This window comes from Sarcophilus harrisii, chromosome 1 (genome assembly GCF_902635505.1).
Source record: "Sarcophilus harrisii chromosome 1, mSarHar1.11, whole genome shotgun sequence".
In the NCBI taxonomy this organism is placed as follows: domain Eukaryota; kingdom Metazoa; phylum Chordata; class Mammalia; order Dasyuromorphia; family Dasyuridae; genus Sarcophilus; species Sarcophilus harrisii.
Genome location: NC_045426.1, coordinates 139,585,516 through 139,612,206, shown reverse-complemented (window position 1 = coordinate 139,612,206; position 26,691 = coordinate 139,585,516). Strand labels below are relative to the sequence as shown.

At 38.7% G+C, this 26,691-nt stretch overlaps 1 protein-coding gene across 1 annotated transcript; it reads right to left on the bottom strand.

The window, feature by feature from the left end:
* Positions 1-11,726: 11,726 nt before the first annotated feature.
* ISL1 (ISL LIM homeobox 1) lies at positions 11,727-23,137 on the bottom strand. Its single transcript, XM_003759351.2, has 6 exons — positions 23,053-23,137; positions 22,070-22,259; positions 18,882-19,141; positions 16,316-16,602; positions 14,862-15,029; positions 11,727-12,094 (listed from the first exon to the last, which is right to left on the bottom strand). Exons 1-6 carry the CDS (start codon positions 23,078-23,080, stop codon positions 11,978-11,980), a joined length of 1,050 nt encoding a protein of 349 aa, XP_003759399.1. The 5' UTR covers positions 23,081-23,137; the 3' UTR covers positions 11,727-11,977.
* Positions 23,138-26,691: the final 3,554 nt, after the last annotated feature.

Here is a 26,691-nt window from a genome sequence, read left to right as displayed (position 1 = left end):
GCCAATGTTGCTTGAGGCCTGGGGCAGTAAAAGTCTAACCTATTTGTTTGGCTAAAATGATGAATTTTATGGCTCCACGTTAATTCAGCAAAATTATATGGATAGAATGGGGTTCAGTTTTAGTTGGTTCTCTGTCCCATTTCATAGTTCCACGAAAACTTGCAATTTCTTGCATTCACCAATCATGTTAATCAGCCCCACTGATCCATTAGTTTGTCCTCTTAAAGAACTCTCAATCAATGCCTGGTGACAATGGTAAGAATTTAAGGAAGCTATGTTTAAAATATTTCCCCTAATTCCCCACTAAACCTGCCTTCCATCTTCTCTCATTCCTCCTAAAGTAATCCATGACTTTCATTCAGCCAAGTTCAAAGGCTTTTTCTCTCTCTTTATCTCCCTTGATCTTTCTGATGTGTGTGTGGCACAGCTTTCCCTATCTGCCTGCTGAAGATTTTTGCCTTCATTTCCTGGGAGACTTCTATTGTCTTTTATGATCCCCATCACCCCAATAATTGCTTCTCCTAGTCCTCATATTTCTGATTATCTTCTATTTTTCTAAAGCCTATCTCATTACCTTTGCCAACTTCTGTATTTCTGGACTTTCTTCTTACTTTTATTTATAAGTATCTCACATGCCTCAATCTTTGCTCATTTTCCATATTCTTTATCTGCTTTTATGATTTTTAACAAATATGTCTCTGCATATATCACATAGAGATGAAACACATGTATATAAATATATATATATATACCAAATCTCTGTCCCTCACTCTAATTCTGTATTTCTTCTTGTTCACAAGTCATCAAAGTCCTAATGCCCAACTACAACATAATACTGGATATAATAAAGAAATATTGATAAAGAAAATAGAGATAGATAGTAAAAATGAGGAAATTAAGTATAAAATGCAATGGAAATTGTGTAATGGAAAATATAAATTAGGAAAGACCCGAGATATAATACTGCTCTTGACACTAACCAGTTGTGTGATCATAGTTAAATCTTATACACTCTCTAAATCTCAGTTTTCTAATATTTAAAATGAACTAATAATACCTACAATATAACCTCACAAAGGTTATTTTAAATTTCAACTGAGATAATATATACAAAAATGCTATATATTTAAATTATTAAGTGACTTGCTAAAAACAAGTAGAATTAAGATTTGAATTTAGGTTTTCTAACTCCAAGGATAGCAATGCAGTCTACTCTCAAGTTCACTTAATAAATGCTTATTGACTGGGCTGTAAAGGCACCAAATATAATTATGATTAAGGACTGGATCTTTAAAAACCTATATGAGTATAATGTTAATTTAGGATGCTATATTCCTGGAAGCAATAAAGTTTCCCCATTATCCATTTAAAAACCCATGCATTTTAGCATATAGCAGATGCTTCTCTTATCTTATAGAGACTATGTCAGTTTCCCATAGATACTCATAATTTTTACACAACCATGGGTACAGTATAAAAGAATTGGGGAAAAAAAAAAACATGGGCCATAAAATTCATTGCAGGAGACCCAGTATATAACAAAGAATGCACATTTCCTGTTACATGATGACTATATAATTGAGTCTCATAGAAAAAAACAAAACTATCCTCTCGCACTCTAGCTTCTGGACTAATTTGACTTGTCACTGATCCTAAGTAGTAATTGGGAAAGAAAAATCCCTAATATGAGAAGTGAAAAGAAGACTGAAATTATTTTTGTTCCTAGAAGTGCCATCACCACCACCACCACCAACAAAATCTACAAAACAACTTTCAAGTTCCCATCTGCTGAAGCTGTGATTGTGTTTGTCAATAATTGCAACATTCCATTACCCAGAATCAAAGATTAGAGCTGGCAGGGACCTAAAACACTTAATTCAATATATACATTTTAAAGAAAGAAGGAGACTGAGACCCAGCTACCTATAAGGGATTTGCCCCCAATCAATAGTGGCAGTAGTAGTAACAGCAGTGGTGGTAGTAGGAACAGCAAGGGCAGTATTTACATAGTACTTTGAGGTCTGCATATATCACTTCATTTTATTCTCACAATAGTCCTAAGAAATAAGTACTATTATTATCTCCATTTCACAGATTTCCAGACATGGACAGGAGTTTTTGACTTGCCTGGGGTCACATAATTGATAAGTATCTCTAGGCTAGATTTGAATTCTTGTCTTCTTGATTCAAGGTCCCAGTCTAGCTCCTCACCACAGTACCACCTAGCAAGCTTTAGAGGTGAGCTTTGCATCCAGGTCCTCTGAATCTAGGGCCTGTATTCAGCCTGGCATCGCACTTAAGGTCAAGTTCTCTCCCTCCTGGATTCTCCAAAGAAAATACTCCTCTTGATGCCTTTGATTTCTTGATTTTTTTATATATCCAAGGAAAAGGCAAGAGAACTGGAAGCTGGGCTGACAAACAGGTACAGAGTTCATTTACATGATGGCTCTGCCAGGTTCATGCATAACTAATGACAGTAAAGTGTTTCACAAATAGGAAAGTGTTATGTCACTGCTAAAATAACCATTATGCACCTCCTGTTCTTGAAGAGGTTGACATATCACTCTTCTACTGATGATCACTGAGCCATCTTTAGTAAAAACCTGGACACTCAGAGCATAGCTAGCTTGTGTTGCTTTCTAAATCCTAAACTCTGATAAATGCATAAATCATACAAGGGGGTGGCCTCTCAGCTCTGCAATCAGGCCAAGGTTGCAGATTTCATCCCAAGACCAGTCACTTAGCTTACAAATGAGAACCCTGTCCCAAGCCAAGGGCTACACTCTGAATTCCAGCCAACCTGCTCACAAATGCATACATTTGGTCAGAAGGGCAGGGGGAAGTGTGACTAGCTCCTTAAAATCCATCAGTACAATTTAAAACAGCGATAACAATAACAAAAATCCAATGTAAAAGTAGGTCAGGAGGAACAACTTCCCCATAGGAAGAGTAGATACAGAACTGAAATGAGAGTCATAGCCGCATTTCCCTAGACTACATCCATCAGTGAAACTTCCTGTTTCTACCTTCATGACAACTATTGGTTCTTTGCTAGAGCTAACATAGCCCCCTTTACCCTGACCTTCACTAAGTGTGAAAAATATAAACTGAACTATAAAATTAGTGGGGTTTTTGATTCATTACTTTTAGCATTAATTTCAAACAGTGTATTATTATGTATTTCTTTTCAAACTGTGTTAGGTTCATCTGTAAGACTGATGTTTTGTCTGGGACTAGATGACTGAGGAAATTTGTCCTATGAGTATGATATGTTGTAGTGAGTTCAGTGGATGGTCACAGATGGGTAAATTGTTTGAAACTCCTTCTACAAGAGTAGTTCCCATTAACACTAATGGGAGAGGTAAGTCCCTATTGATGAGACAATAGAACTGGAGGGTAAGGTTTACTGGCCATGGAGTGTCCTTAATACATGTCTACAACTCCTAGTGACCAAAATAGAAATTCAGACACAACTAGAAAATAATGACATATCTCTCTAGCTCTAAAAGTCCTCAATGTTAAGTTAAAATTTGAGCCATGTCAATGGTACCTGGATGAACTAACAAGATTCTAAGTACTTTTTACCACAATTTTGGATAGTCACTGAGAATAGTGTTGATTTAGTTCAGGCTTTAAACAATATTTACAAAAGAGTGGGAAACAGTAGTAAAACCTTATATTCTGTAGTTTTCACTTTTTAACAAATTAGCTTCTAATTGTTGGTGAAAGAATATATAAAGTACCATTTTGAATTTGTTTAATTTTATAATTTAAAGGCATTTTAAAAGCTAAGTTTTTAAAAAGTCACTTCCCTGTTTTTCTTTGTTTTCTTCGAGGTACTTCTTTTCAAAGAATAATTTGAAATTTCATTTTATATTGAACTGTTGTTACAATGTTGTTACAAATGTTGTTACAGATATGTGTTATATATATATATGTATATGTATATAGTTTTCTTTTGTAAACTGAATAGTTCTTTTATGAAACAAAGATATTTCTCCTGGTTATCCTTTTCATTCAGAATCAAGTATAAATTCTTTGATTGAAAATGGAAATATAAAATATTTGTACTTTTAAAAGTTTCTTACCTTAGTAAACAATCACTGCATTTTCAGACAGATAGGTTTGGTTTGGTTTGGTTTAGTTTGGTTTGTTGTTGTTGTTGTTGTTGTTGTTGTTTTTACAAGGGAGGACTAACTGTTCAATCAGAGAAAATGAAAAACCATACAAGTTAAAAATCTAAAAGGATCAACTTACATAAAATAAAGGATAGAGTGGTAACCAAATGAAATAATATATTGTGAATTACTATAAACTATTTCTACTTAACACGAGCAGATCCTTGTTTTGAATTATGGAAAGTTATAGAAATTATAGAAAGTTATCCTTTTGTAGAAATATTAAGTTGTACTGGGGGGAGGGAAAAAAGCTTCTTGGCCTTTTAAAGATAATTCCCACCATATTTTACTTTATCATGTTCAGTGGCCTGTCTAGTATTATCTCAATATACCTGCTAAGTTTAACACGTTTCAAACAACACATTGTATTTGTGACAGGTCAAAATAAACAGCTACTCTTACTCATGAGAAAGGGGGAAGAAAAATCAGTGCCCAAATTACAGCGAAGGATTCCTTTCTGGGAAAGAAACTCCCTACAAGAACTTTTCTTGTCTTTTTTAAAATTCTGAAACAAGGAAAGTCAGAGTTTGGAGGGGAGACAGAGATAGAGAACTAGGACTATAGTAGATGTCATATTCAAAAGCACAAATGATTAAATTCAAAGCCAAAAAGATCTCTTACAGTTTGGAGATTAATTTTCATGTATAAAAGAGGAAGTAATAATGAATAATACTCTACCTATGCTTCATAATTTTTTTGTACTCAAATGAGATAATCCACGCAAATTATTTTGCAAACTCTAAAGCTTTATATAGAATGAATTTTCATAATTATTTTCCAATAGTTATCAGGCAACATAATCATATAATTTATAAATACAGATATATTCATATAGAATATATTACCCATTAGACAACAAATAGAAACTTAGAATGAAGAGATTTTTTTTTTTTCCTTTTGGAAGGATAAGGTAGAATTACTCTTAGGAATATATGGCCAAATACTAGCCATTCCAAATCTGCACAATACAAATTTGTGCAGCAAATTCTCAGCAGCAAATTGTTTTGTTGTTTTGTTGTTTTTTTTTTTTTTTGGGGGGGGGGGACGGCAGCTGCGGAAGGAGGCGGGATTTTAGTAGAGGAGTTGAGTATTACGTCGATATGTATTGTCTTTGAGTACTCTGCACAAAGAACAGGGAAGGATGAAAGTATATATAGGAAAAGTGTCCTCTGTGCAAATTAGCATATCGCAACCTAACGTCTGTCATAAACAGCCAATGACACTCTTGCCTTCCTACAACTGAAAACGTTGTTTAATTACTGAACTAAATACTTTTATTGATTATTCCTGCATCCGGGACTGGGGGGAACCTACAATCCCCTCGAGCCTCAAGGATTAGCAATTTTCAGATAACAAAAGAAGATGTTAAACACCCTCCGAATGCTTAGCTTCCTCCGTCATTTCTTCTCCATTTTCACCCCCTTCTCTTCCCCCCCCCCAAAAAAAAAAAAACCAACCCAAGTCAAGCTTTCAGGAGTAAAGATTTTTAAAAATGTGAAGCAACTGGTCTCTCTCCCCAAACTCTCTTCCCAAACAGGGCAAGATCCGGGAAGATGGAGATTGGGGGTGCAGTCTCCTCTCAGCTGAAACTAGGGGCTCTGCCCAGTTTGAGATGGCCACGAAAATCCCCAAGAGTGTCTCTGCGACACCCAATTTCTGGGGTCTGGAAGGGCGGAGGGAGTGGCGATAGATTGTCCGGTATGCTAAACTAAAAAGACAGATGAATGTTTTGAAACATTCACCATTAAAACAATAAAGTGTGCTAAGGAAGCCTCCAGGTGGTGTATTTGTTGTTCTGTCTGCGAGGTGGAGTAAGCTGCTGGCCTGGCAGATCCCGGAGCTGCTGTGGGCATTAAGAAAGCCTCTTTCCACTGATCCCAAAGCAAGATAAGGAGCCGCCTAGCCACCAGCTCTGTCTAGACTTCGGACCTCACAAGTCAAACGGGTTGTTTGGATTAGTCTTCAAGATCTACCAACCTGATCAGTCCCGAAAGTACAGGACACAGTAACACCCTATTTTCCTCTTTCCAGGGCCATGATTATTGCTTTTCCAAAGACTCAAAGAGTGACTAAGGCCCCGGAGCCAGCCTAGGAGCTGGTTTGATTGACCACCGTGTGTCTCCGTGCCTCTCTCAGCCCCCGCTCCCCTATCCCCGCCCCCCAGGGGTAGAGAAGATCTCTGTCCGGTTTGCTTTGTCTTGGTAAATCTATCCGAGAGAAGACAGACTAGAGAAGGTTTGAGGTGGGGTAAGGGAAATTGGAGGAGGGAATCCAAGGTAGACCGTTTTGTCCTATAAGGAGTAAAACAGTTCCAGTCTGGGCACACAAACCAACCTAAACTGAAGCTGGCGCGGAGGAGGGGGACAAACATTTCTTGCAAAAAAAGAGAATCTGAAGCTTCTGACATCTGTGGGAAGCCCTCTCTCCGCCCCCCCCCAATTTTAGAACAATAAAAATTCAATCGTCTGAATTCCTTGTTTCAAAAATGAGATGCTCTCCTTCAAATTTATGTCCTCTTTGGTGGTCACAAAGGATTTGCCAGTCAGAACGACACAGTAGCTCCCAAATGCTAATTCGAAAAAACAGGTTTCTCTGAACGTAAAGAAACTGTAGCTTCTCGAAGTGGGCTGAGAAGGGGCTGGGGGGGGGGGGGGGGAGCACAGAGGACTCTATAAAAACCCAACGATGGGATCGCACACAATGGCCAGAGCAAACATTGAGTCTAGCCTTCCGCCCTGCCCCACCCCCTCCTCTCCTAGAGAACCAGCTCCTCTGTCTACACTTCAGAAGTCTCTGGGAGGTGTGGAGAGATCCTCCATCACAAACTGGGACATTGTTGGCTGTTAAGTTTATGTTTGTGGCGCCTGGACTCAAACAGCCATTCAGTGGCTCGCTCTCTTATCGAGAAAACAACAATCAGAAAAGATCAGTAAATAGTCTCTACTGCCAGTGCCCTGTATTAACTACTTGCATCTTAGTTTAAAAAAAAAAATCTCCATTGCATCCTTTCCTTACTTTTGTTGTCGTCATTATTATTGCTATCATTATCATTATTAATAAAATGAATCGTTCAAACGTTCCAAGAATTAGGATTACAGTGAAAACTAAAGTATTCAGATTTACAAACGGTTAAAAAAAAAATCCCCAATTCCTTCCTCCTCCACCCCCACCCCCACTTCAAAACCTGACTTTCTTATTGCTTTGTGATGTATTCTGTAATTGTTGATTAGGAGAGAGGAAGCCAATAACTGTTAGTGAATAGAATGCATGCATAGATAGGGATTATAAATCTCTTCTACTTTCCTTATAGGTGACAGCTTTAAAATGTACATATTTGAAACTTAAATACTTACGGCTTAGATATTTGGCTTGTGCAAAGGATGAGAATCATTTCTCACTGAAATCGACTGTGTTTCATCTACACACCGCCTTGGTGGATATTTGGATCTCGGTTAACTGGTTAATACAGAAAAAAGAAAGAAAAAAGAAAGGGTGATTATCAATACAGAGTAAGAACATTTATATTCCTACTAAATCTTATACCGTAAACAAAAAAAGATTCTGGTAAAAACAGGACTCATAGATATCCCGAAACATGTAGCTTCTCGTTTACCATAGCGATAATAGTGAAACGGAGTAGTAGTCGTAGAAGTGGGTTTGACAAGATGACGTATGCGAATAATTCAATTATTGCATTCTTATGATTGCTGTTGATAATTATAATAGTTTACAGTACAGTAGAGTATAAGGCTTCTCAATGACAGTACCAGCACACTTTTCTCCCAATAACTTAAGGACGGGAATTCCCACGTGAGTTCACACATATTCACCATCATGGGGATTTCCTTTGGACCTGGACTGAATTTTCAAAGAGGAGAAAACCTAAGACCATTTAACTAGTCAACTTTCCCAAATGCTAAGAAATCAACATTCCCAAAGGCAGGACAAAGCAAGCCACTTGTTTGCTAAGAGGTTAAAAAGAAGGACAATTGACTAAAGAAGTTTGCCTTTAGTCTGAGACAATAGAATTTCTGCGAGAATGTCGATACAGATATTTATTACCTGAGTCCATGTCTTATAGTGGGCATTCTACAGTCTCTAGTCGCTTTAAATTGTAGCAACAGAAGCTGGAGGAAATGAGTCATAATGTCCAGAAGGAAGAATTCAAAGCAAGTAAGGGAGGGAGGATAAAGGATAATAGCAAACAGGAGGAGTTTTATTAGAAGAGGACTCCAGGTTCTCTATCTACATAGGTTGAACAAGGAGAAAGTGTTCCTGGATACTTCCCAGGAACTACTATGGAAATCAAATAATCAGAAAGTCAGAAATTCAATTGGATTACCGATTTCAGAAAACTAGTTGGAAAATCTAGTAAACCGGGTTGTTTTTTTAAATAATAAATAGTAAAGTACTAGAATACTATAGAACTAAATTCCTAGTCTGTCATCCTACAATATTTGTAATACTGTAAAATAACTACGTTCCCTAACTTCACCCCAGTCTTCCTCAAACTTGTGGAGGAACACATAATAGGAATAGGAACACCTTGTATGCCAAACACCCTTTTTCTATTTTTAAAGGTACAGAAAAGAGCCAGAAGCATCACCAAGATCTGAGTAGATCCTCTAAATCTGCCCAGTTCCCTTGAATTGTCCGCAGGGCCTGAATTCCTGATCATACGACCTCATTGTCTCTGAACATTGCACCAAGAACCTCAAATCTCAGCATCTAAGGGCTGGAAAGAGAAAAGAAATCGCTACCTAGGTTTTTCTGGTTATGTTTCCCACACTGGCTTCAATGACTGGAGTCTTTTCAGACTTGCAGTCAATATCCATAATCAGATTGTGCAAAATGTATCTGCTTATTTAGTACATGAATGAAGCTAGAGGATGGAGAAAAAAAAAAAAAAAAGGGCGTAAAAAGAGGTCACTAGAAAACCGTGGAAACCAGGCAAAAAGATCAGGAGGAGGACAGGCAAAGCTGGTGAAAAGAAAAGGTGAACAGTTCGGGGGAAGAGGAGCAGGCAGAGAGAAAGAAAGAAAAGAACCTTCCTAGAGATGATCCACATTGAGATACGACATAACTCCTAGTTTGTTTTGTTTTGTTTTGTTTTGTTGTTTTTCCTCCTCAATAGAATCCTACAAGCCATTATTACTGTCGGCCATATTATTACCCCTGTGTCAAGAATTAGACACAACAATCAAGGTAATCAACGGGCCTGTCTAAGGCACTGTAACATTTTCAATGCAAAGTTTGTTTTCTTTGTGCCCCGCGTTAGAGCCTGTAATTAACCCGTTATGTAGAACCAAGCCAAACAAAAGGCTAATTGAAGCTCGCTTCCCCCCTAGAAGCAGGTTTAGAGACTGTGGGAGCTACTTTAGAGAGATAGGGGACTAACGCAACCAAGACTAAAGCGTCTTTAGCTCCCACCCCCACCCACTCCCAGAGTTACGAACGCAAAGCAAAAGTCCATTTCTGAGAATGGGTTTCTGGTCACACACGCACTAAAGGGTAAGGTAGAATTCATATTTATTGAAAGAGTTGTCAAATATTCCAAACGGCATTACAGTCGCGCATACAAAAATGAATCTAGTTTCCATCGGAGAAGGGGGGGAGAGGGGACAGGGTGGAGTCTTGCTTCGCCTATGTTGGCGCAGATGAGTTCTATCTAGCCAGATAAAACAGAAAAGAAACTGGGGAGGAAGGGGGAAGAGAAAAGAGAGGAAGAAGTGGAAATGGATAGGAAGCGGGCTGCCTTTGCATAACTCTTCGTATCTAACTCGTAGAAGACGGCAGTTTAGGATCTGGCTAAAAATTCAGTTGGGGGAGGAGGAGGGGAGATAGAGAGAAAGCTGTGTCAAAAAGATCACAAGCCAATTGCCCCCTGCTACCATAGGAGCTGGTAAATCTCGAATTTGGATACCCTGGGGTGTAGGCGGCTCTTCCCCAAGAGGGAGACTTTCTGCCGCCCCACCCCCAAGTTATTCCTCTTTTGACAATTATTATGGGAACGAGGGGGAGGAATTAAGGAAGATAAAAAGCAAGAGGCAAGAAAACACACTGCTCCTTGGTTGCAGAAAAGATACTTCCTTGCTCTGTTCCCCCTAAACCAGGGATGCAACATTTCTCAATCGACTGATAGCAGCCACTGATAAATAATGCTCATACCTGACTTGCCAAGCAAAACGCATCTCTTAGCAAGAGATTATATGTGAAATACTGGTCACTTCAACAGACTGAAGCAGGAGCGTTTGGTATACAGCACTTACTTAAAATAATAGTTCAAAGCCCTTTCTGGGCACTCTCCCACCTGTGTTTTTTGGGGGGAGGGGGAGGAGAAGTAATATTGAAGAAAAAGGAAGGGGAAGGGGCAGGTAGGGAGCAGGGCAAGAGAGCAGCATCTCATTTTTCGAAAACCTGTAACATCACAGCTGAGTGCTAACGGCTTCCAACCAGCTTTGATCCAACTATTGAAACTGAAATTTACAAGCCGCACATTAACTACTTGCAATAAAATATCACACCTACTGTACTTTGTCAGGACCTGCATCTCATGCAATCTTTTATTTCCGGGTGCTTAGCTGCTAACGTGTAAACATATAAAAAGAGGAACCCTGAATCGGAGCACTGATTTCTTTTTCTATGCCAAACGTTTATTAGTGAAATTGTCCTGAAGATATAATTCTACATATGGCGCTTTTATTTCACATAATATTTAAGAAAAATGACAGAACACATAAGAATTAGACATAATTCAAAGACCACGGTACAACCTTTTTCTCTTTTTTTTTTTTTTTTTTTACTTCAGCAAACAAAAAAATTAGTCAAATGACATGAAAAGTGGCAAGTCTTCCGACAATAAATAATAAATTACTTTATAATTTTTGCAATGCAAGAGCAAACAAACAAAAAAAAAGTTCCTTTTTTCCTCTTTATTTCCAGAGAGAGAAAACAGTCGTTTAAACCAATAACTATACACATCTTTGGGGGAAAAGTTCTTGGACAGACACAAGTCAAACACAGTCCCGAGACGCTTGTGGCAAAATAGAGGTAACCTTGTTGCAATGCTTTATAAATTGGTTTTTAAATCTGAATTCAAAAACCTTTAAAGTCGTTTCAGACTTCTTGTTAGAGGATGGATCTCAAAAAAAAAATAAAATAAAAGAGGAAGAAGAAAAAGAAAATAAAAGAAACCAGCTACAGGACATGCTAAGAGACCCAGGTTTCAAACAACCCCTTGTTAAAGTCAACTAAAACACTGCAAACCAATGCAGCTCCACCTTCCTGCAATGAATCTTTCAGCCAAAAAAGCCCGTTTCTCTTCAAGATCTTTTGAAATCTCCTGGAGCTCTTGTTTGGCAAGGCAATGAATGACCAATATAGAAACAGCACCATTCGGGTTAGGATGGCCTAGAAAAATCTCTATTTTTGTTTAATTCTAGATGTACAGTGAAATAAAAAGGCTTTTTTTTTTTGAGATCCGTGAATATAAATCCTCTACTTTTTAAAAATGTCTTTTTTTTTTCAGTACTCCTATGATCATTGGATATCATTTTGTTGTCATTTCTTAAATTGGTTTGTTTTTGTTTGTTTTAATTCTAGTAAAATCCCATGATTGTCTTCACAGTGTTGCTACCATATCACTTTGTCATTAAAACAGACTTCGTGCATTTCATGGAGCATCCATTCTTAGATTCAGTTTTCATTAGTTGGTTGTTAAATACTTTTGTTTTGGAGTCCAACATTATAATGTCCCACTTTCTCCAACAGGGAAAAAAATACACCTGAATGAATGTTCCTCATGCCTCAATAGGACTGGCTACCATGCTGTTTGGTGTATCTGGGAGCTGAGAGGACATTGATGCTACTTCACTTCCAGTGGAATTTGAACCTGGCCCACCTTCCGAAAAATTGACCTACAAAGAAAAGGAAGAACAAAAGAGGCTATTCTTGTGTTTATGGAAAGAGATCCACATATGTACTTCTGAATAAATATATGCATATTCATAGGCACATATGCCTACTAAATATATTTAAACCTGATTATATGTGATAAACACATCAAATAAACATATAAACATACACATACAAATGATTTATATGTTGAGAGCTGCTTCAGAAGGAAAATTCGCAGTGATAAATTAAGCATTCATTTGGACTTATCTATATCTGCCCTTCACTAAAATGTGTTTTATATATGTGTATACATACATTCATACATACATATATTTATTAACATATGTTTATTATGTTTAGTAAAGTATCAGTTTTGAAACACCTGAGAATAAACTGAAAACTTTGTTTCTAGGACTTTTTTCCAAATCATTATCTATAACTCACACTTATTGAGAGTTTCTCCTCTCCAAGACTCTGTGAGATAGTTCTAGGCATTATAATCTCTTAGGTACAGATGAAGAAAATGAAACCCAAAAGTAGAATTGGTTCAAAGTCACATTCCAGGTAGAGGTGGGATTCAAATCAGTTCTTTTGACACATAGTACAATGTTTCTATTGCTACTACCAGAGTTTCCTTTGAGGACTTTCTATCTAACGCTAACTGAATTCCCAACATTATGTTGCATTAAATTATTAATGAGTAAATGTGTTTTCTGTAGTGAAACTGCATGGCAGTGTCTCCATGCATGTACACAATAAAATTACCCTGCCGGCTACATGTTACCCTGGGAGCAGCTAATGTCTTTTCTCTATGCATCAAAGCCTCTCCTATGAATTGAGAAATACACAATAGGAATTCAGGTCTGGTAAAGGAATACCCAGTAGATACTCAAACGGTTGAGACAAAATCCTAAAGAGATCTCACTGGGTTTGCTTTCTATCCAATAGCACCTGGAGCTACCATTCATTCATTCATTCATTCATTTATTTTGTTTATATGTTTTTCATGTAAATGCTTGCTACAAATGTTAAGTTCATTGAATTGCAAAGCAATTCAAAGGCTCTTTAAATAATGGGCTTTAAAACATTTCTGGATCAAATCTCTTCCCCTCTCCTACCTCCTACTGACCCCATCTCTTACCTAACTTGGAAATATGGGTGGAAACATTGATATCCCTGGATCTCTGTTTTGCTGGATAGGTTATCTGACCTGCCCTAAAATAGCTAGAGCTCTCTCAATCTTAATTTCAGGGACTCAAAAAATTTCAACCTATTAAAATCTTTGTAAAATCACAAGTTGCTTCCGTACACGTATCAGATGATGAGATTGGCCCAGCCTAACGGGAAAAAAATCAGGTTCTAGGTAGCCTATTTAATATTAATGGCTACTGGCCAATGGCCTACCTGTACAATGTGAAGTTTACATTCAGAGCTAGAAAAGCAACTGCCTTAGGGTAAGTGCTGTTGTCAAAAAGTTTCTTGTTGGAAAAATTGAACCTCCTTTTGGAATTAAAGGAGAAATTTTTTTAAAGTATTGGATTTTGTACATAATAATTATATGATGTATTCTTTATTATTAAAGAAAATATATTATATACTTATCATATATCCACATGTGAAAACAAGTTTATCTAGCACAACAAGCACAACAATTTTTACAATAGTACTTTGAAGTATTATTCCACTTTGCAGATAAAGGAAATGAAACTCAAGAAAGCAAGTAATTTGCCCATTCTCGTTGTTTTACAGCCCAGAATGATATGGATCAACTGAGTATAAGAGTTTTTTTTTCCCCTACCTTACTATATTATTGCCTTTCTATAGTTAAGAAGATTACCTTATTCTCCCAAGGTCAGTGTCCTCAATACAGCTGCTGGACTAAAGCCCTTTCTTTCAACTCTAAGATCCCATGTTAAAATATTCGATTTCTTATAACCCAAAGAATTAAGGCTATATTCTTACTATTGCAGCTGAACTGTCACAGTCAGCAGAAATTCAATTAGGAAAAGTTTACACTTTATACTTCTTTTCCTTTCATCTAAGAAAACTCCTTCAAACTAAGTAAAACTCCCAGCATGCATGGATTAAGCATGCATCTCTTCTGCTTATTTACTTCTAACATGTAATTCATAAATGCATATTGAATTTGTATACATGTACTTGAAAATCTTTTGTACATATCAAAATCATATTCCTTTTAGCTTAAGTTCATAACATAAAGTAGGTAAAATTGAACAATGTTTCTCTGTATATTTCACCCAGAAAGTTAAGATGCCTGCAACTGGTTCATATTATATTTCATTGATCATTTATTTAAAAAAACACTTATTTTAGTATTCAGATATATTACAACCTTGAAGCAGGAGTAAGAAAAATAACTTTATAAAAAGCAGAGTAAGTGCTATAATGATCATAAGCAAAATACATCCTTCTCTGGTGAGGCATCAAACTGAGTTTAGTTCCCTAAACTAGACTTGATTAATAGAGATATCAGTCAATCTATATCTTCAAATTACACAATGCTATATAAAACACCTATAGTAGTCAGTTTTTCATCTCCCTTATGCTCAAACCCCCTCCCATTTTCTCCTCCCTCTAACTCCAAGACAAAGCAAGCAACTGTCCCTTCCTTCTTTCATTTCTTCCCTCCTGTCCACCTCACAGTTGATCTCTCTCTCTCTCTCTCTCTCTCTCTCTCTCTCTCTCTCTCTTTCCCTCTCTCTCCCTTTCTCCTTCTCATTTCTATCTCAGGAATCCAGTCTCCTCAGACAGGGAGCTGACACTTACCAGTTGCTGAAAGGCAGGCTGATCGATGTCACTCTGCAAGGCGAAGTCACTCAGTACTTTCCAAGGAGGCTGGTAACTTTGCACCTCCACAGGGTTAGCCTGTAAACCTCCATCGTGTCTCTCTGGGCTAGCAGCCACCATCGGAGTTCCTGTCATCCCCTGGATATTCTAGAAACAAGCCCCCCCCATCCAGTCCCCACATGTTAATGAACTGGACTACCTTCACAGTCCAGGACTGCTAAGCAAACAGGCCTGTGGAGTATCTTATCTCTAGAGTTGCCTTTATTGACTCAGCTAATCTGCATTGAGCATAGATGGTAGCTGTATTTCAGTTTATCCTAATTTCCTGCACTGGAAGTATTCTGAAAGTAATTTCAGGTCTGGTTTGACCTTAAACTAAAAGTGTCCAGGGGTTTCTTTTCTCCTTCTCTCTCACCAAGTAATTAAGCGTCTATTTAAACCTTTGCCCCACAGTGCACACTCACATCAGACAGATAAAGAAATAAAAAGGAGAGTGGTCTCTTTTGACTTCCCAAATCATGTTTTTCCTGGGGGGTTTGAGCTGGTTCCCATGACCTCTCTCCTCTAAGCCCCACCTATATTCAGGTTTCCTGCAAATTCTTATTTGAGTTTGGCTTCTATTGTGAACAAATGAAGGCCAGAGTACCACAGGAGCTGGTCAACCAAGTTTAATAACAGCTGCAGAATTTAATGAATTCACAAAATGGAATCAAAAGAGTAAACGAAATTCCATAACTTCCATCCTCCCCACCCCCAGACCTGATCCCTAAAACTATATTTGTGTGTATGTGTATTTCCCAGCGTCTATATTGTGCTCGTGTGGTAGCCTGACATATTACTGAACTGCAGAACACAACAGCAATATTATCTCTTCTTTCTCCTCTACTCTATTCACCTACATACATGTGATTCAGAATTAAGGATGAGTTAAGTATCCTAAAAACTAGAGTCCCAGATCCTCTCATTCTTCTGAAAACCGATTACCTTTTTCTATTCCAGGCACTATAAAGTCTGAGGAAGAAATTCCTCACTGGTTCTTGGACAATTCTGTGTGGACAATGTCTAGTGTATCCTAGACTGCTAAAGAAACCAGAGGATCCTAAACCTCCATCAAAAAGAGGTTTCCAGCAATCATACAACATCCCTGAAGAATACATGGGAGAGATCGCTGCAGCTCATCCACAGGCAACCATTTTGATATCTTTTCTGCACACAAAATCTATCCCACACTAACTGGAAACAAAGCTCCATATAAAGTTGGTTAAGGATTGTTTAGGGAATCCTTGTACTTCAGGCAGTTTCTCTACTCTCCCTGTAATAAAGGCTTCCTGTACTGTTTCCTCTCCCTTCGAATGCTCCTCATCTTTTCCAATTCTCTTATCTCTAGGAAGGAAAGTGGGGAAAGAGAGAAATAATAAGATGGGGCCACTTACAGTTTTGTCATTAGGTTGCTGCTGCTGGAGCTGTTTCATCATGATGCTCCTCTTTTTGTCCTTACACCTCTTATTTTGAAACCAGACCCTGATCACTCGGGGGCTGAGGCCAGTCATTTCCACTAGTTGCTCCTTCATAAGAGCATCAGGTCTAGGGTTGGCAGCATAGCAGGTCCTCAAGGTGTGGAGCTGTTTTTCATTAAGAACCGTTCGGACTCGGGTGGTCTTCTCGGGTTGTTTGTGAACATGGGGCCGCAAAGCTGGCTGCCTGGCAGAGATGGGTTCTGCTGTAAAAAAAGAGGATTCTTATAGGCAAAGTAAGAAAGATTCCTGCAACCTGGGGTGGGATAACTGATACTGGGGAAGGGATAGCAAGTAAAAAGTTGGGATTCACTTAATCAAGCTTTGTTAATAATTCCTCTTTTTTTCAATGAAGGGGCTTATATGACAATTCTAATTTCTTTTCTGATCAGATGTATAATGATTGGGATAAGGTGAGATGTATGTGGAAATTGTTGGGGGAGGGGAAATAAAATCTGTTTCTCTCCTAAACAAAAGTCAATGCTGAATAATCTGGGACAGTAAATATCAACCTTTGTTCCAAATCTGGATCATTGCATAGCATCATCAACAACAACAGAAAAAAGGACATTTAAAAAAAATTCACTTCCCCTGCAACCTCTAACCCAAGAATGCATATTTCAGTATTATTTCTCCATCTCCCCCTGGGTTTCAATTGAAATCCATTCTAAACATAATCCAGACCCCTCCTATAATGTGCTTGTTCCCTACAGGTTTATGCTTTGGGGACAGAAAGACAAGGATGGTTGTCCTTGACATCTGGGGCTATCGAGTAACTACTTTTGAAGAGACAGTCAAAGGAAGGCAAATATTTGTAGGTGGCAAATCCTCAAAAAAATATACACCAAATTAACTCCAAAGAGAATTTCTCTGAGGAGATAGGAGAATTTTGCCAAAATGCCAAAAATTTGCTCTGGTAAATTAGGTGAGACTCATGCCGCTTATTCAAAAAAAAAAAAAAAAAAAAAGTTGGTGTGTGTGATCTCCCGGGTACCTGAGTGTGTGTGTGCTTCTGTTCCTAGTCCTGATGATGTTGTTGTTGTTGTTTTACTCTAATGTTAAATATGTTCGAACATTTCAGAATTGTTTCACTCAAAGGAAAAGGAAACTAAAACTGTCTGCTCATTACATTGTCTGAACTCAAGATAAATGACTGCTGTGAAGCCATGTGCCCTACGGCAAGATAATATTTTGTTCTCTTCTACTGTTTTCCACAAGAAAAGTATTTGCTGCATAGAACATATGTTGCCACCCTTGTCTCTGCCCCTGTATAAGCTCCTTTCAAATCCCTGTCTACAACATGCACAAAAATCTCTGAGTGCTGCCCGAAGGCAGAGAGGGGAGGACAGTGGTTTTGTCACGTCCTGTGTTGTAGGTAGACTGACAATTAAAAACTATGAATACTTTAAGACAGGAAGGTTTGGTTTTGGAAAACATTCCTTTGCTTCATTGCCCATGGCCTCAGTTCCTGCCAACCTTTCTTTGTTCTAACCATCACCACCCCTTTCCTAGGAGAATCGCCCTACATTCTGCAAGCTACAAAATATTCTATACAATGCAAGGATTCAGTCCCCCACTCCCAACCTAGACTCAGTTAACTCCCAAGTTAGGGCCAGTCTAAAGTGAACTATGCCATACTGAAGATGAAATTCTTGTCAAATCACATAAAAATGTTTCAAAGAGTCAGACCTGCTTTAAAAAGCAATTACTGCAGATTAGCTTGCTGACAGTTTTAAATTACAGCCCTGAGTACTGACCTGCAATTATTTAGTCTCTATCTTTTCGGTCACCCTTTTTTGTCAAAATGTTGAAAATAAAAACTTCCTTCCGATCTAGGGCTCAGAAGTCTCAATATCCACCAGCTTAGCTTTCTTCCTAACCTCTAACTTGGAAAAGGTGGAAGCTACAGAGCTAAGGATCTCAACCCCTCTAATTAGGCAGGCACAGGGAAATTACCAGGTGAGGCAGTGACGAGTGTTTGCAATAAAGCGTGCTTTGGAGGATAAAAATAATCTGGAAGTTCTGTAAACGTCATTTGCCTAGGTATATGCCCAGATTGTAAAAACATGCACTCATAGGTAAGTATTCGTTGTGTGACTGATATAGATGTACTGTGTGTATATATGTATATGTATAAGTATAGATTAAGTTTATTTGGGGGGGGGGTCACAGAAAGGAGGAAGAGAGAAGGAAAGAGGGAAAGAGGGAGAGGGAGGAGAAGGAGAAGGAGAAAGGGAGAGGTGAAGGGAGAGAAAAGGGGAAAGAAAATAGGGAAGAAGAGAGAGAGAGAGAGAGAGAGAGAGAGAGAGAGAGAGAGAGAGAGAGAGAGAGAAAGTTTTCCTCTCCCTTTAATTGCTGATCTGTTCATTGCTGCTGGTGGTGTGAAGCTACTGCAAGAAGCTTCGGTTTCTCCAAGGAGGTGGATAGTACTCAGGCCTTGTAGTTTCCGCTTTATTCATGCCATCCCCCGAGGATTGAGAAGTACCTGCCATTTGCAGCGGCCGCGCAGGATGAAGGGGACTCAAAGGGTCGCCGGCCCCTAAACTGGCTCTCTCTACTACATCGTGATCAGCCCGGCAGAAAAGGCCGTCTTCCCGCAGCGCAAACTCGTCCCCGGGGATGAGCTGACGGCTGCAGGCCACGCAGCGGAAACACTCGATGTGGTACACCTTGGAGCGAGCGCGCATCACAAAATCGTTCTTGCTGAATCCGATGCTGCACTTGGCGCACTTTATCCCGTATAACCTGAGCGGGGCACCGTATAGAAGAGAACAAGGTGATGTAAAAAGACTTCACTTCATTCATTTTCCCCAGCTCACCAATCTCACCACTATTCTTTCTACAATACTCTACTAGCATTAGCATACAGAGGCCAAAAATGGAAAAGAAAGATAAAAGGATTCAGTTTTATCACAAGGCAGAATCTCTCTCTCTCTCTCTCTCTCTCTCTCTCTCTCTCTCTCTCTCTCTCTCTCTCTCTCACACACACACACACACACACACACGTGTGTGTGTATATAATTTTTTTTCTTTTCGCGTCTTATTCTTCTCTTCCTTCTTACTTTTTACTATGTCTGCCTCTCTGCACACACTCACTGATCTCAGGACACCGTGGGAAATTTCTTGATATATTAGAAAACTCAATTTACTCCCCAGTCCCAGAGTTATTCGGGAAGAGGCTGAACAGAGAAAAGAACCAGTTTATGGGTCAATCCGGCTTGTCCAACCTTCTCTTCTATTTCCTCCCTCCCCTCCCCCAATTTCGTCAAACCGGAACTTGTCTAAGGCTACAGCTAAGGGTGTCCCTCAAAGTAGAAAACAAAGGTTGAGAGGAGTGACTGTCAAGCATCTGCTCGCGCGCGGATAAACACACACAATCACTGAAGGACATCTCTGAGATGTTCTATATTCTCTTCAACACAACATACAATTCCAGGGACTTTCTGAAAGTTTTTCCTTAGGGAATCACCATCAACAGAAAGTACCTTCTCCATCCTATTCTTTTTTAGTTATTTTACTTCTGCTGCTCCGGCTGGTTTTTAAGTCACTGAAGCGTTTACCCAGACATCTCAGCTTGCACGAAAGCTAGGAGGCAACCGTAAAAAACGAAAAGAAAAGGCACCAAATAAAGACTTCCTCCCTGACATTTCAACACCAAGGGGCAAACAAACAAGTCACCTCGTTGGTTTAATCCTGGTTGCATATTCACATGACCTTCTGTCTCTCTAAAAGTAATGGGGGGGGAGGGCATTCACACCAGGAGAAAGAATGAAAGGGTGTGTGTGTGTGTGTGTGTGTGTGTGTGTGTGTAATTCACACAAAGAAAGAAGGGAAACGCAAAGAAAAGAAAAAATATTCACTTAAGTAACATATCTCTACTTTGTTCTCCAGTTCAACCTTTATCTTTGAACAGTTTATTCCAAAGGTACATCAACTTTAAGAAAGAAAAAATAGAAACATTTTTAACAGAGAAAGGGGGATGGGCGATGGGTAAGGTCGAGTAGTTTTGCAAATCTATGCGTCCAAAATTAGGCACACGTGCGTCTGAGAACAACTTGGGGGGGGGGGGTGTCATATCTACACATTAAGTACAGTGACTGAAAACTTCTTGTGTTAAGTGAAAGATCACTCTCCAGACTCCTAAGTTCATGAACAAGACAATCGAGTAAACAAGAAAAATGGCTCAGTTGTCAAATGTTTCAAGGTTCAAAAGTTTGTTTCCCCGCCCGTGAATGAACTTTTTTTTTTTTTTTTTTTTACTTTCCTAGGAAGCTGATTTTTTTCTGAATATAATCATACATCTCTTTTCCTATAGAATGTTAACATCCTTTTCTCTGGTCCTATTTTGACGACAAAAACATATAAAAACTTTTTGACATTGAAATTCCCGTCACCCTCCCCCCCATTTTCCCTGTGGAGTTTTACTGGCTTTTGACACAATAGGTCCTATAGATTTGAAAGGTGCATTTTGTTTTGTTTGTTTTTAGCCTGATAGGAAATACATCTTAAAAGACATACTTCAATCATAGGGAAACTTTGAAATTATTTTATCATTTTTACAAGAATGCTACAATTATAATAGACATTAATAAGTACTGAAGAAATTTTGGGACAAAAATTGGGATGGGGATAATATAAACTTCGGAGATATACGATATACATTCTATTTTTAAATGCAATTTTCAAAAACCTCTTTAGAAAGAAAAAAAAAATCCGCGTGTGTCTTTTTCTTTGTGGTTGCTACAGAAAGTTCTTTGCCACATAAATAGGTCAAGGGATACATTTTAGGTGAGCAATAACTTAATTTGGCAATCCAGCAAAAACTAAAAGCATAGGCGAAAGTTGGTTTTAGTCGTGTCGGTATTGGGCAGTCATTCATTTTATCAGTTACCAGATTTTAATGTGAGAAAGGAAGCAGTTCCATTATCTAAATATACCAATTGTTCCCGGACAGATGATGGGCAATTTGATCTGCTCTGTCTAATTCATCAGTACAGATAAGATAAGAAAGAGAAGACAGTCAGATGTCACCAAAGGGTTAATATTTAAAAAGATTAAATGTCAGGGTTTGTTGTGTTTTTTTTTTTTTTTGGCAGAGAATATGTTGGTCCGTTCTTAAATATTCCAGGGCAAGAATATTCGCCATGTAGACAACGAGCAATTAACCTTCTCTTAGGGTTTTTAAAGTTAATCCTGAAATTTGGTTTATTCCTCTCCCTCTATTCTAAGAGTCTATTACAAGGCTACTAGACAGATCGTGGGGGGTTTTTTTTTGGGGGGGAAAGGGGGGGAGACTCCTATTGTAACTTAAAAAATATAAACGTCTTAAAATTCAACCAAGCTGCCTGTATTTCAAAGCTTCCAATTATCTGTCCAGGAAAGTTGACTATATCTATTCCTAAAAAATAAAAATAAAAAAATGCTTGAGAGAGAGGAGGGGGTCTGTGGGAGCCACATATTATAGAATGTTTTTCTTTAAAAAAAAAATCACTGTGCACTTTTAAAAAGTTAAGTGAATGGCATTGCTTAATTCCTAGGATATCTTTAAAGAGTAACTTTTCACTTTGAACATCCACGGAGTAAACTCTATGGGGGGGAGGGGGGTAAGGTCATCTTTGCAGGGAGAGGGAAAGAGAAATCTAATAAAATAAGAAAGCAGTGTAAAAAGCGTACCTGATATAATCTCTTTTACAGTAGGTTTTACCATCCCTAACAAAGCATGTGCAGGTCTCGTCCAAATACTGATTACACTCCGCACATTTCAAACATGCCGCATGCCATTCCAAATCCGGAGAAACCCTCAGAATATACTGATCGTGAATTTGATTGCCGCAACCAACACATAGGGAAATCAGACGTTTTTCTGAAATGAAAATAAATACATGATTGACTAACCGTTTACTCTCCTACAGAGATAAACACACTTTTAGTGTCGTTCCCTTATAGGGCGTACTCGTTGAGCTTTTTTTTTTTTTTCCTTAAGCGTATTGCACTTTTGGATGGTAATTGAAGTGTGCCATCAAAACCTTGACTCATTTAAAAAGGAGGCGGAACATATGTAAAATGCAGATCTGAATAGTCTACATTCGTAAACCTAGCACGCAATCAAAACTATTCATTTTGTATTTATTTTCCCCCTTTGCAATAACCATTGGCAAAGCTTATGTATAAGTCAAGTCAAAGAAAAGGTTTTGACTGGAAGCGTTAAGTGAACGGGAGGGAATGTCTACACTTTCCATTAAGCACGCTCTTAAATATAACCCAGGACTCGATATTGTTAGCAAGATCAGACATCAATGCAGTTGTCACCCGCTCTCGTTTGCAAGTCTAATGCTAATTCACATCTCTGGGTATTGTATGAGAAGGCAGACCTTCGGAGGCTAACCTCCTAAAAGAGCTTGGATTCCCGTGGAGGGAAACCACCGCTTAGCACCCAAGAACGCCTGGAAGGAGGTGGTGGTGAGAAAACAGGCACACAAGAGTAATTCAAACCCTAGGTACGATCAGACTCCCCAAGATAAGAACCGATAGCAAGCATGCAGGCATGGAGACAAAGATAAAAAGCAGCTTTCCCTCAAGTCAACAACTCAAGTTCAGTAGAGCTACCCGGCACAATAACAGCACATTGATTCCAACAAGGTAAAATTTCCTCTTACTTTTTGGTGGATCTCCCATGTCTCCCATATCTGTAAGAGGGTGTAATGTCCACAGTGAAATGGTGGTTGTACAGTTGACTAAAAGACCAGAGAGGAGGTTGGAGCTGGTGCTAAGTGTGAAATATTGGTCACTGTTGTTGCAAGGGTGAGAAACGCTGCAGGCTTGTGCTGCGCTCTAGCTGATCAGTCCAATTTAAGCCCGAGTAGTTTGAGTAGAAGAGGCGCTGCTTCGTCGGACTCAGTGCGGCTCGGGCACCTCTCTTCCTTATCTCTTACTCAAACTTCTCAGCTCCAACTCAGCTCAATCTCCATTGGTCTGACGCAAAGCGCGGAGACGTCAACCCTGCTCCTCTCTCATTGGTCAAGAGGCTCACAGAGCAGCTGTTCTGATTATCATATTTCAGTTTCTCCCGTCCTGTGCGCCACTGGCCCGTCGGCGAGCCTACAGGAGAGGATTAGGAATTCAGAGGCAACTTTCTCAGGGCTCTTGTCCATCTCCCTTGATACTTTATGCTGTGCGCTGCTCAGTCTCTCCCCCCTTTACCCCCCCCCTTTTTCTCTCCCCTCCCCCCTTTCATTTCTGTCGATGAATTTCCCTCTATTTCTCTCGCTTTTCTTTCTCCTTTCCCTCCTTCCCTTGCTTCTCCACCGTTCCGGTGAGCCTCTTCGTGGCCCGCTTTTGTGCAGCTGGCGGCGAATAGCTGGTTGGTAGGTCTTCCCGTGGACGACGTTCCATGTGTGTTAGGAAGGGGAGGGGGTGGGTTTTGGAACGGGAGGGTATGTTGGTTGGCTTCTCCCTTTCTTTCAACGGGTGGTCCCAGAGTCGGCTCTGCCGGGTTACTAGGCAGAGGTGAATAGAGCTCTTCGTGGTGGTGGTACCAAGCCAAGAAGAAAAAAGAGGGTGGGGGGAGGCAAAGGGAGAACGGGAAGGGGTAGGCTCTAGAAGGGTTATTTGCACAGTAGTACCACGTTTACCTCCTTCTTCCCCCTTTCCCTCGCCCACATGGCAAGCTTAAGGAAAGTAAGGTGATACCCTCTTTAGCTGAGAATCAGTGTGAAAATACACAGGTAAAAAATAAAGTTTTCACCGTGGACTGCTTTTCTCCCGTCCAGCCCTTCCAAAATGTCTGCTTGCATTTTAACTTTAGAAATAGATTAGACTTGGAAATGCGGAGTCCTAACTTCCTGATTGTCTAATAACAAACTAAACTATCTTGAAAAAAAAAAAAACCCTAATATATGCTATCACTTCTCTGTCTCCTGCTGTCTTATATTTTATTTTAAAAACGCTTTTGTAATTGTGTAGCAAGTGCCAGTATGTACATATCTGTGTATATATACATATATATTTAAATACCTGGTGTATTGCTTGTGTATATATGTATATGTACATGTACATGCGTATATATTTGGGTGTATATATATGCACATATTCTTTGCCTTTTATTTTCAGTTAAAAGGGGTGTTCAGAGGGGACCTAATATTGAAGTTTTGAGAAAAAACCTATCCTACTTCATGAATTGTGAAAATCCTCAAATAATTTACTCTGTGAAAATTGCTTCGATTGGAAGGATCATTGATAGGAAGTCACCGGTAAATTTTCAGTGATCTCTTAAATAAGAAACATTGCAAGGCCAAGAAGCTTCGCCTCCCCCACGCCCCAAGATTAAGTAAACTTCCGAGTATTTGATTCCTAATGTGCCTGACAATTTTTCTTTAAAGAACCTCCAGTTTCAAACTCTGGAAGGCGTTAACTCTAGTGTCTTATTGACTCCAGAAAGTTTAGTATTTTGGGAAGTTCTTTTCTTTGTATCTTTTGCTTGATCTAGCCTTAGATAAGACCTCTAAGATCGGTAGGCTGCTTCAGTTGCTTTGTATATGTGGCGTCTTTCCTGGGCACAAACAGAAGTGGCAATTTCTCATCGAGTTGACTGAGGCTTCTCCACTGTCTTCCCCGAACTTCTCTCCCTGTTGCTCTCAAATTTATGCCTAAACCGATCATCACATTTTTCAGTGTATGTGATATATTTGAAATAGAAAGGGCAAAACTAAGTTTAAGAGATTACCAAATGGGAGAACAGCTATGGGAAATGATAATTGAAAAGCAATATTTGTTAAAACAAAACAAAATAAAACACCCTGCTTAGTTTCTTGTCCCTAGTGATATTAGATAAAATGAGTTAAAAAAAAAAAATTCACTTCCCACTATAAGGAAAGTCTTTCTATTAAAAGAGAATTGGGATTCCTATAAAGATAAACAATCTAACTATAGTGTTTTTTTTTTTCCTTAAGGCAGAAGGAAAGGATATGATTTATCACAACATATTCCATCATCCTGCCTAGTCACTATGGAAGTAAAGGTTAGAAAATCCAAGGTGCTGGATGACTTGGACCGGAGATTGACAGTGCTACTCCCCCCATCTCTCTAACCTCCCACCTCCTCCACACACAGTGTGGTGTTTTAGCTCTGTAAACCAATAAGCAATTACAAAGAATTATTGCTGATGATAGCAATTCCAAACAGACAAGCTGGCATGTGGTTGGGGGAAAACCTTTAGTAATGGCCAATTTCACCATAATAGTGGAAGACAACCTGTTTTCCTGTTGTCAACCCACGCTTATATTGTAAACAAATATTTTACTAATCATCCCCTAACCTGGAGGAGATCTGGAAATTCGTAGAGAATCTACTGGCAAAAGGAAAGCCTTGAGGGAGACCAAACCTTATTTTGCCTTTCAATGTATCTATTCAAAATCTATGGGAAAACTACTGCTAGGATTTTAACCACAAGAAAGTTAGGGCTAAATCTATCGTATCTTAATCGCAAAATTCTTATAACTAAATTTAATTTGTACTTGAAATATGAATTTGGTTATTCATAATTCATTGTCTTTTCTCAACTCCGCTTTCCTTTTTAGTATAACAATGTGTGTGTATGCCTGTAAAAAAATTATCTCCTTTAATATATGCTTGTTGTAGAATAAATCAAGTGTCGATTAACAGTTTAGACAATATTTTTTTCCTTTCGTACTTGATCGCAGGAGCGACCTCTTGTGTTCAAAGGAGGAATTAATCCTCTTGTATAAAAAAAATACTTTTCTGACTCCAGTGTATTCTATTGGATAAAAATAATAATAATGATAATCTTTTAAAATAGAGATATACGAGATAAGAGAATATGAAGCTTTTCAGTGGCATTATTTCCATCCTTAGTTTGGCCTTACACACCTTATAATAACTTGAAAATTTAATGTTCTGGATGTGTTTTATTACACCCCTTCAAAGACTATAAATAGCCAAAACCATGAAAGTGTACACATATAGACACGATGCAAAAAGGATACTCATATATCTGGGATCCATGCTCTCCTATCTTTATGCAATTGTTTTCCTTCTATTCTTCAAAGTGCAATATTCTCCAAGAAGCTTGATGTAAAGGGATGGATTCCTGAAGTTAGATTCCACTCTTAATCTCCCTGGCTTCCAAATAGTTAAATCAGTTTTAAATTCAACTCAGAAGCAAGACAAAGCAAAACACACCACATAACAACGACAGCCACCTCCAACCTTCAAAGATGTGACTGAATTTTAAGTTGGATCTTTAGTAAATGAGGTGCAGTAAAGGAGAAACCTGTCTC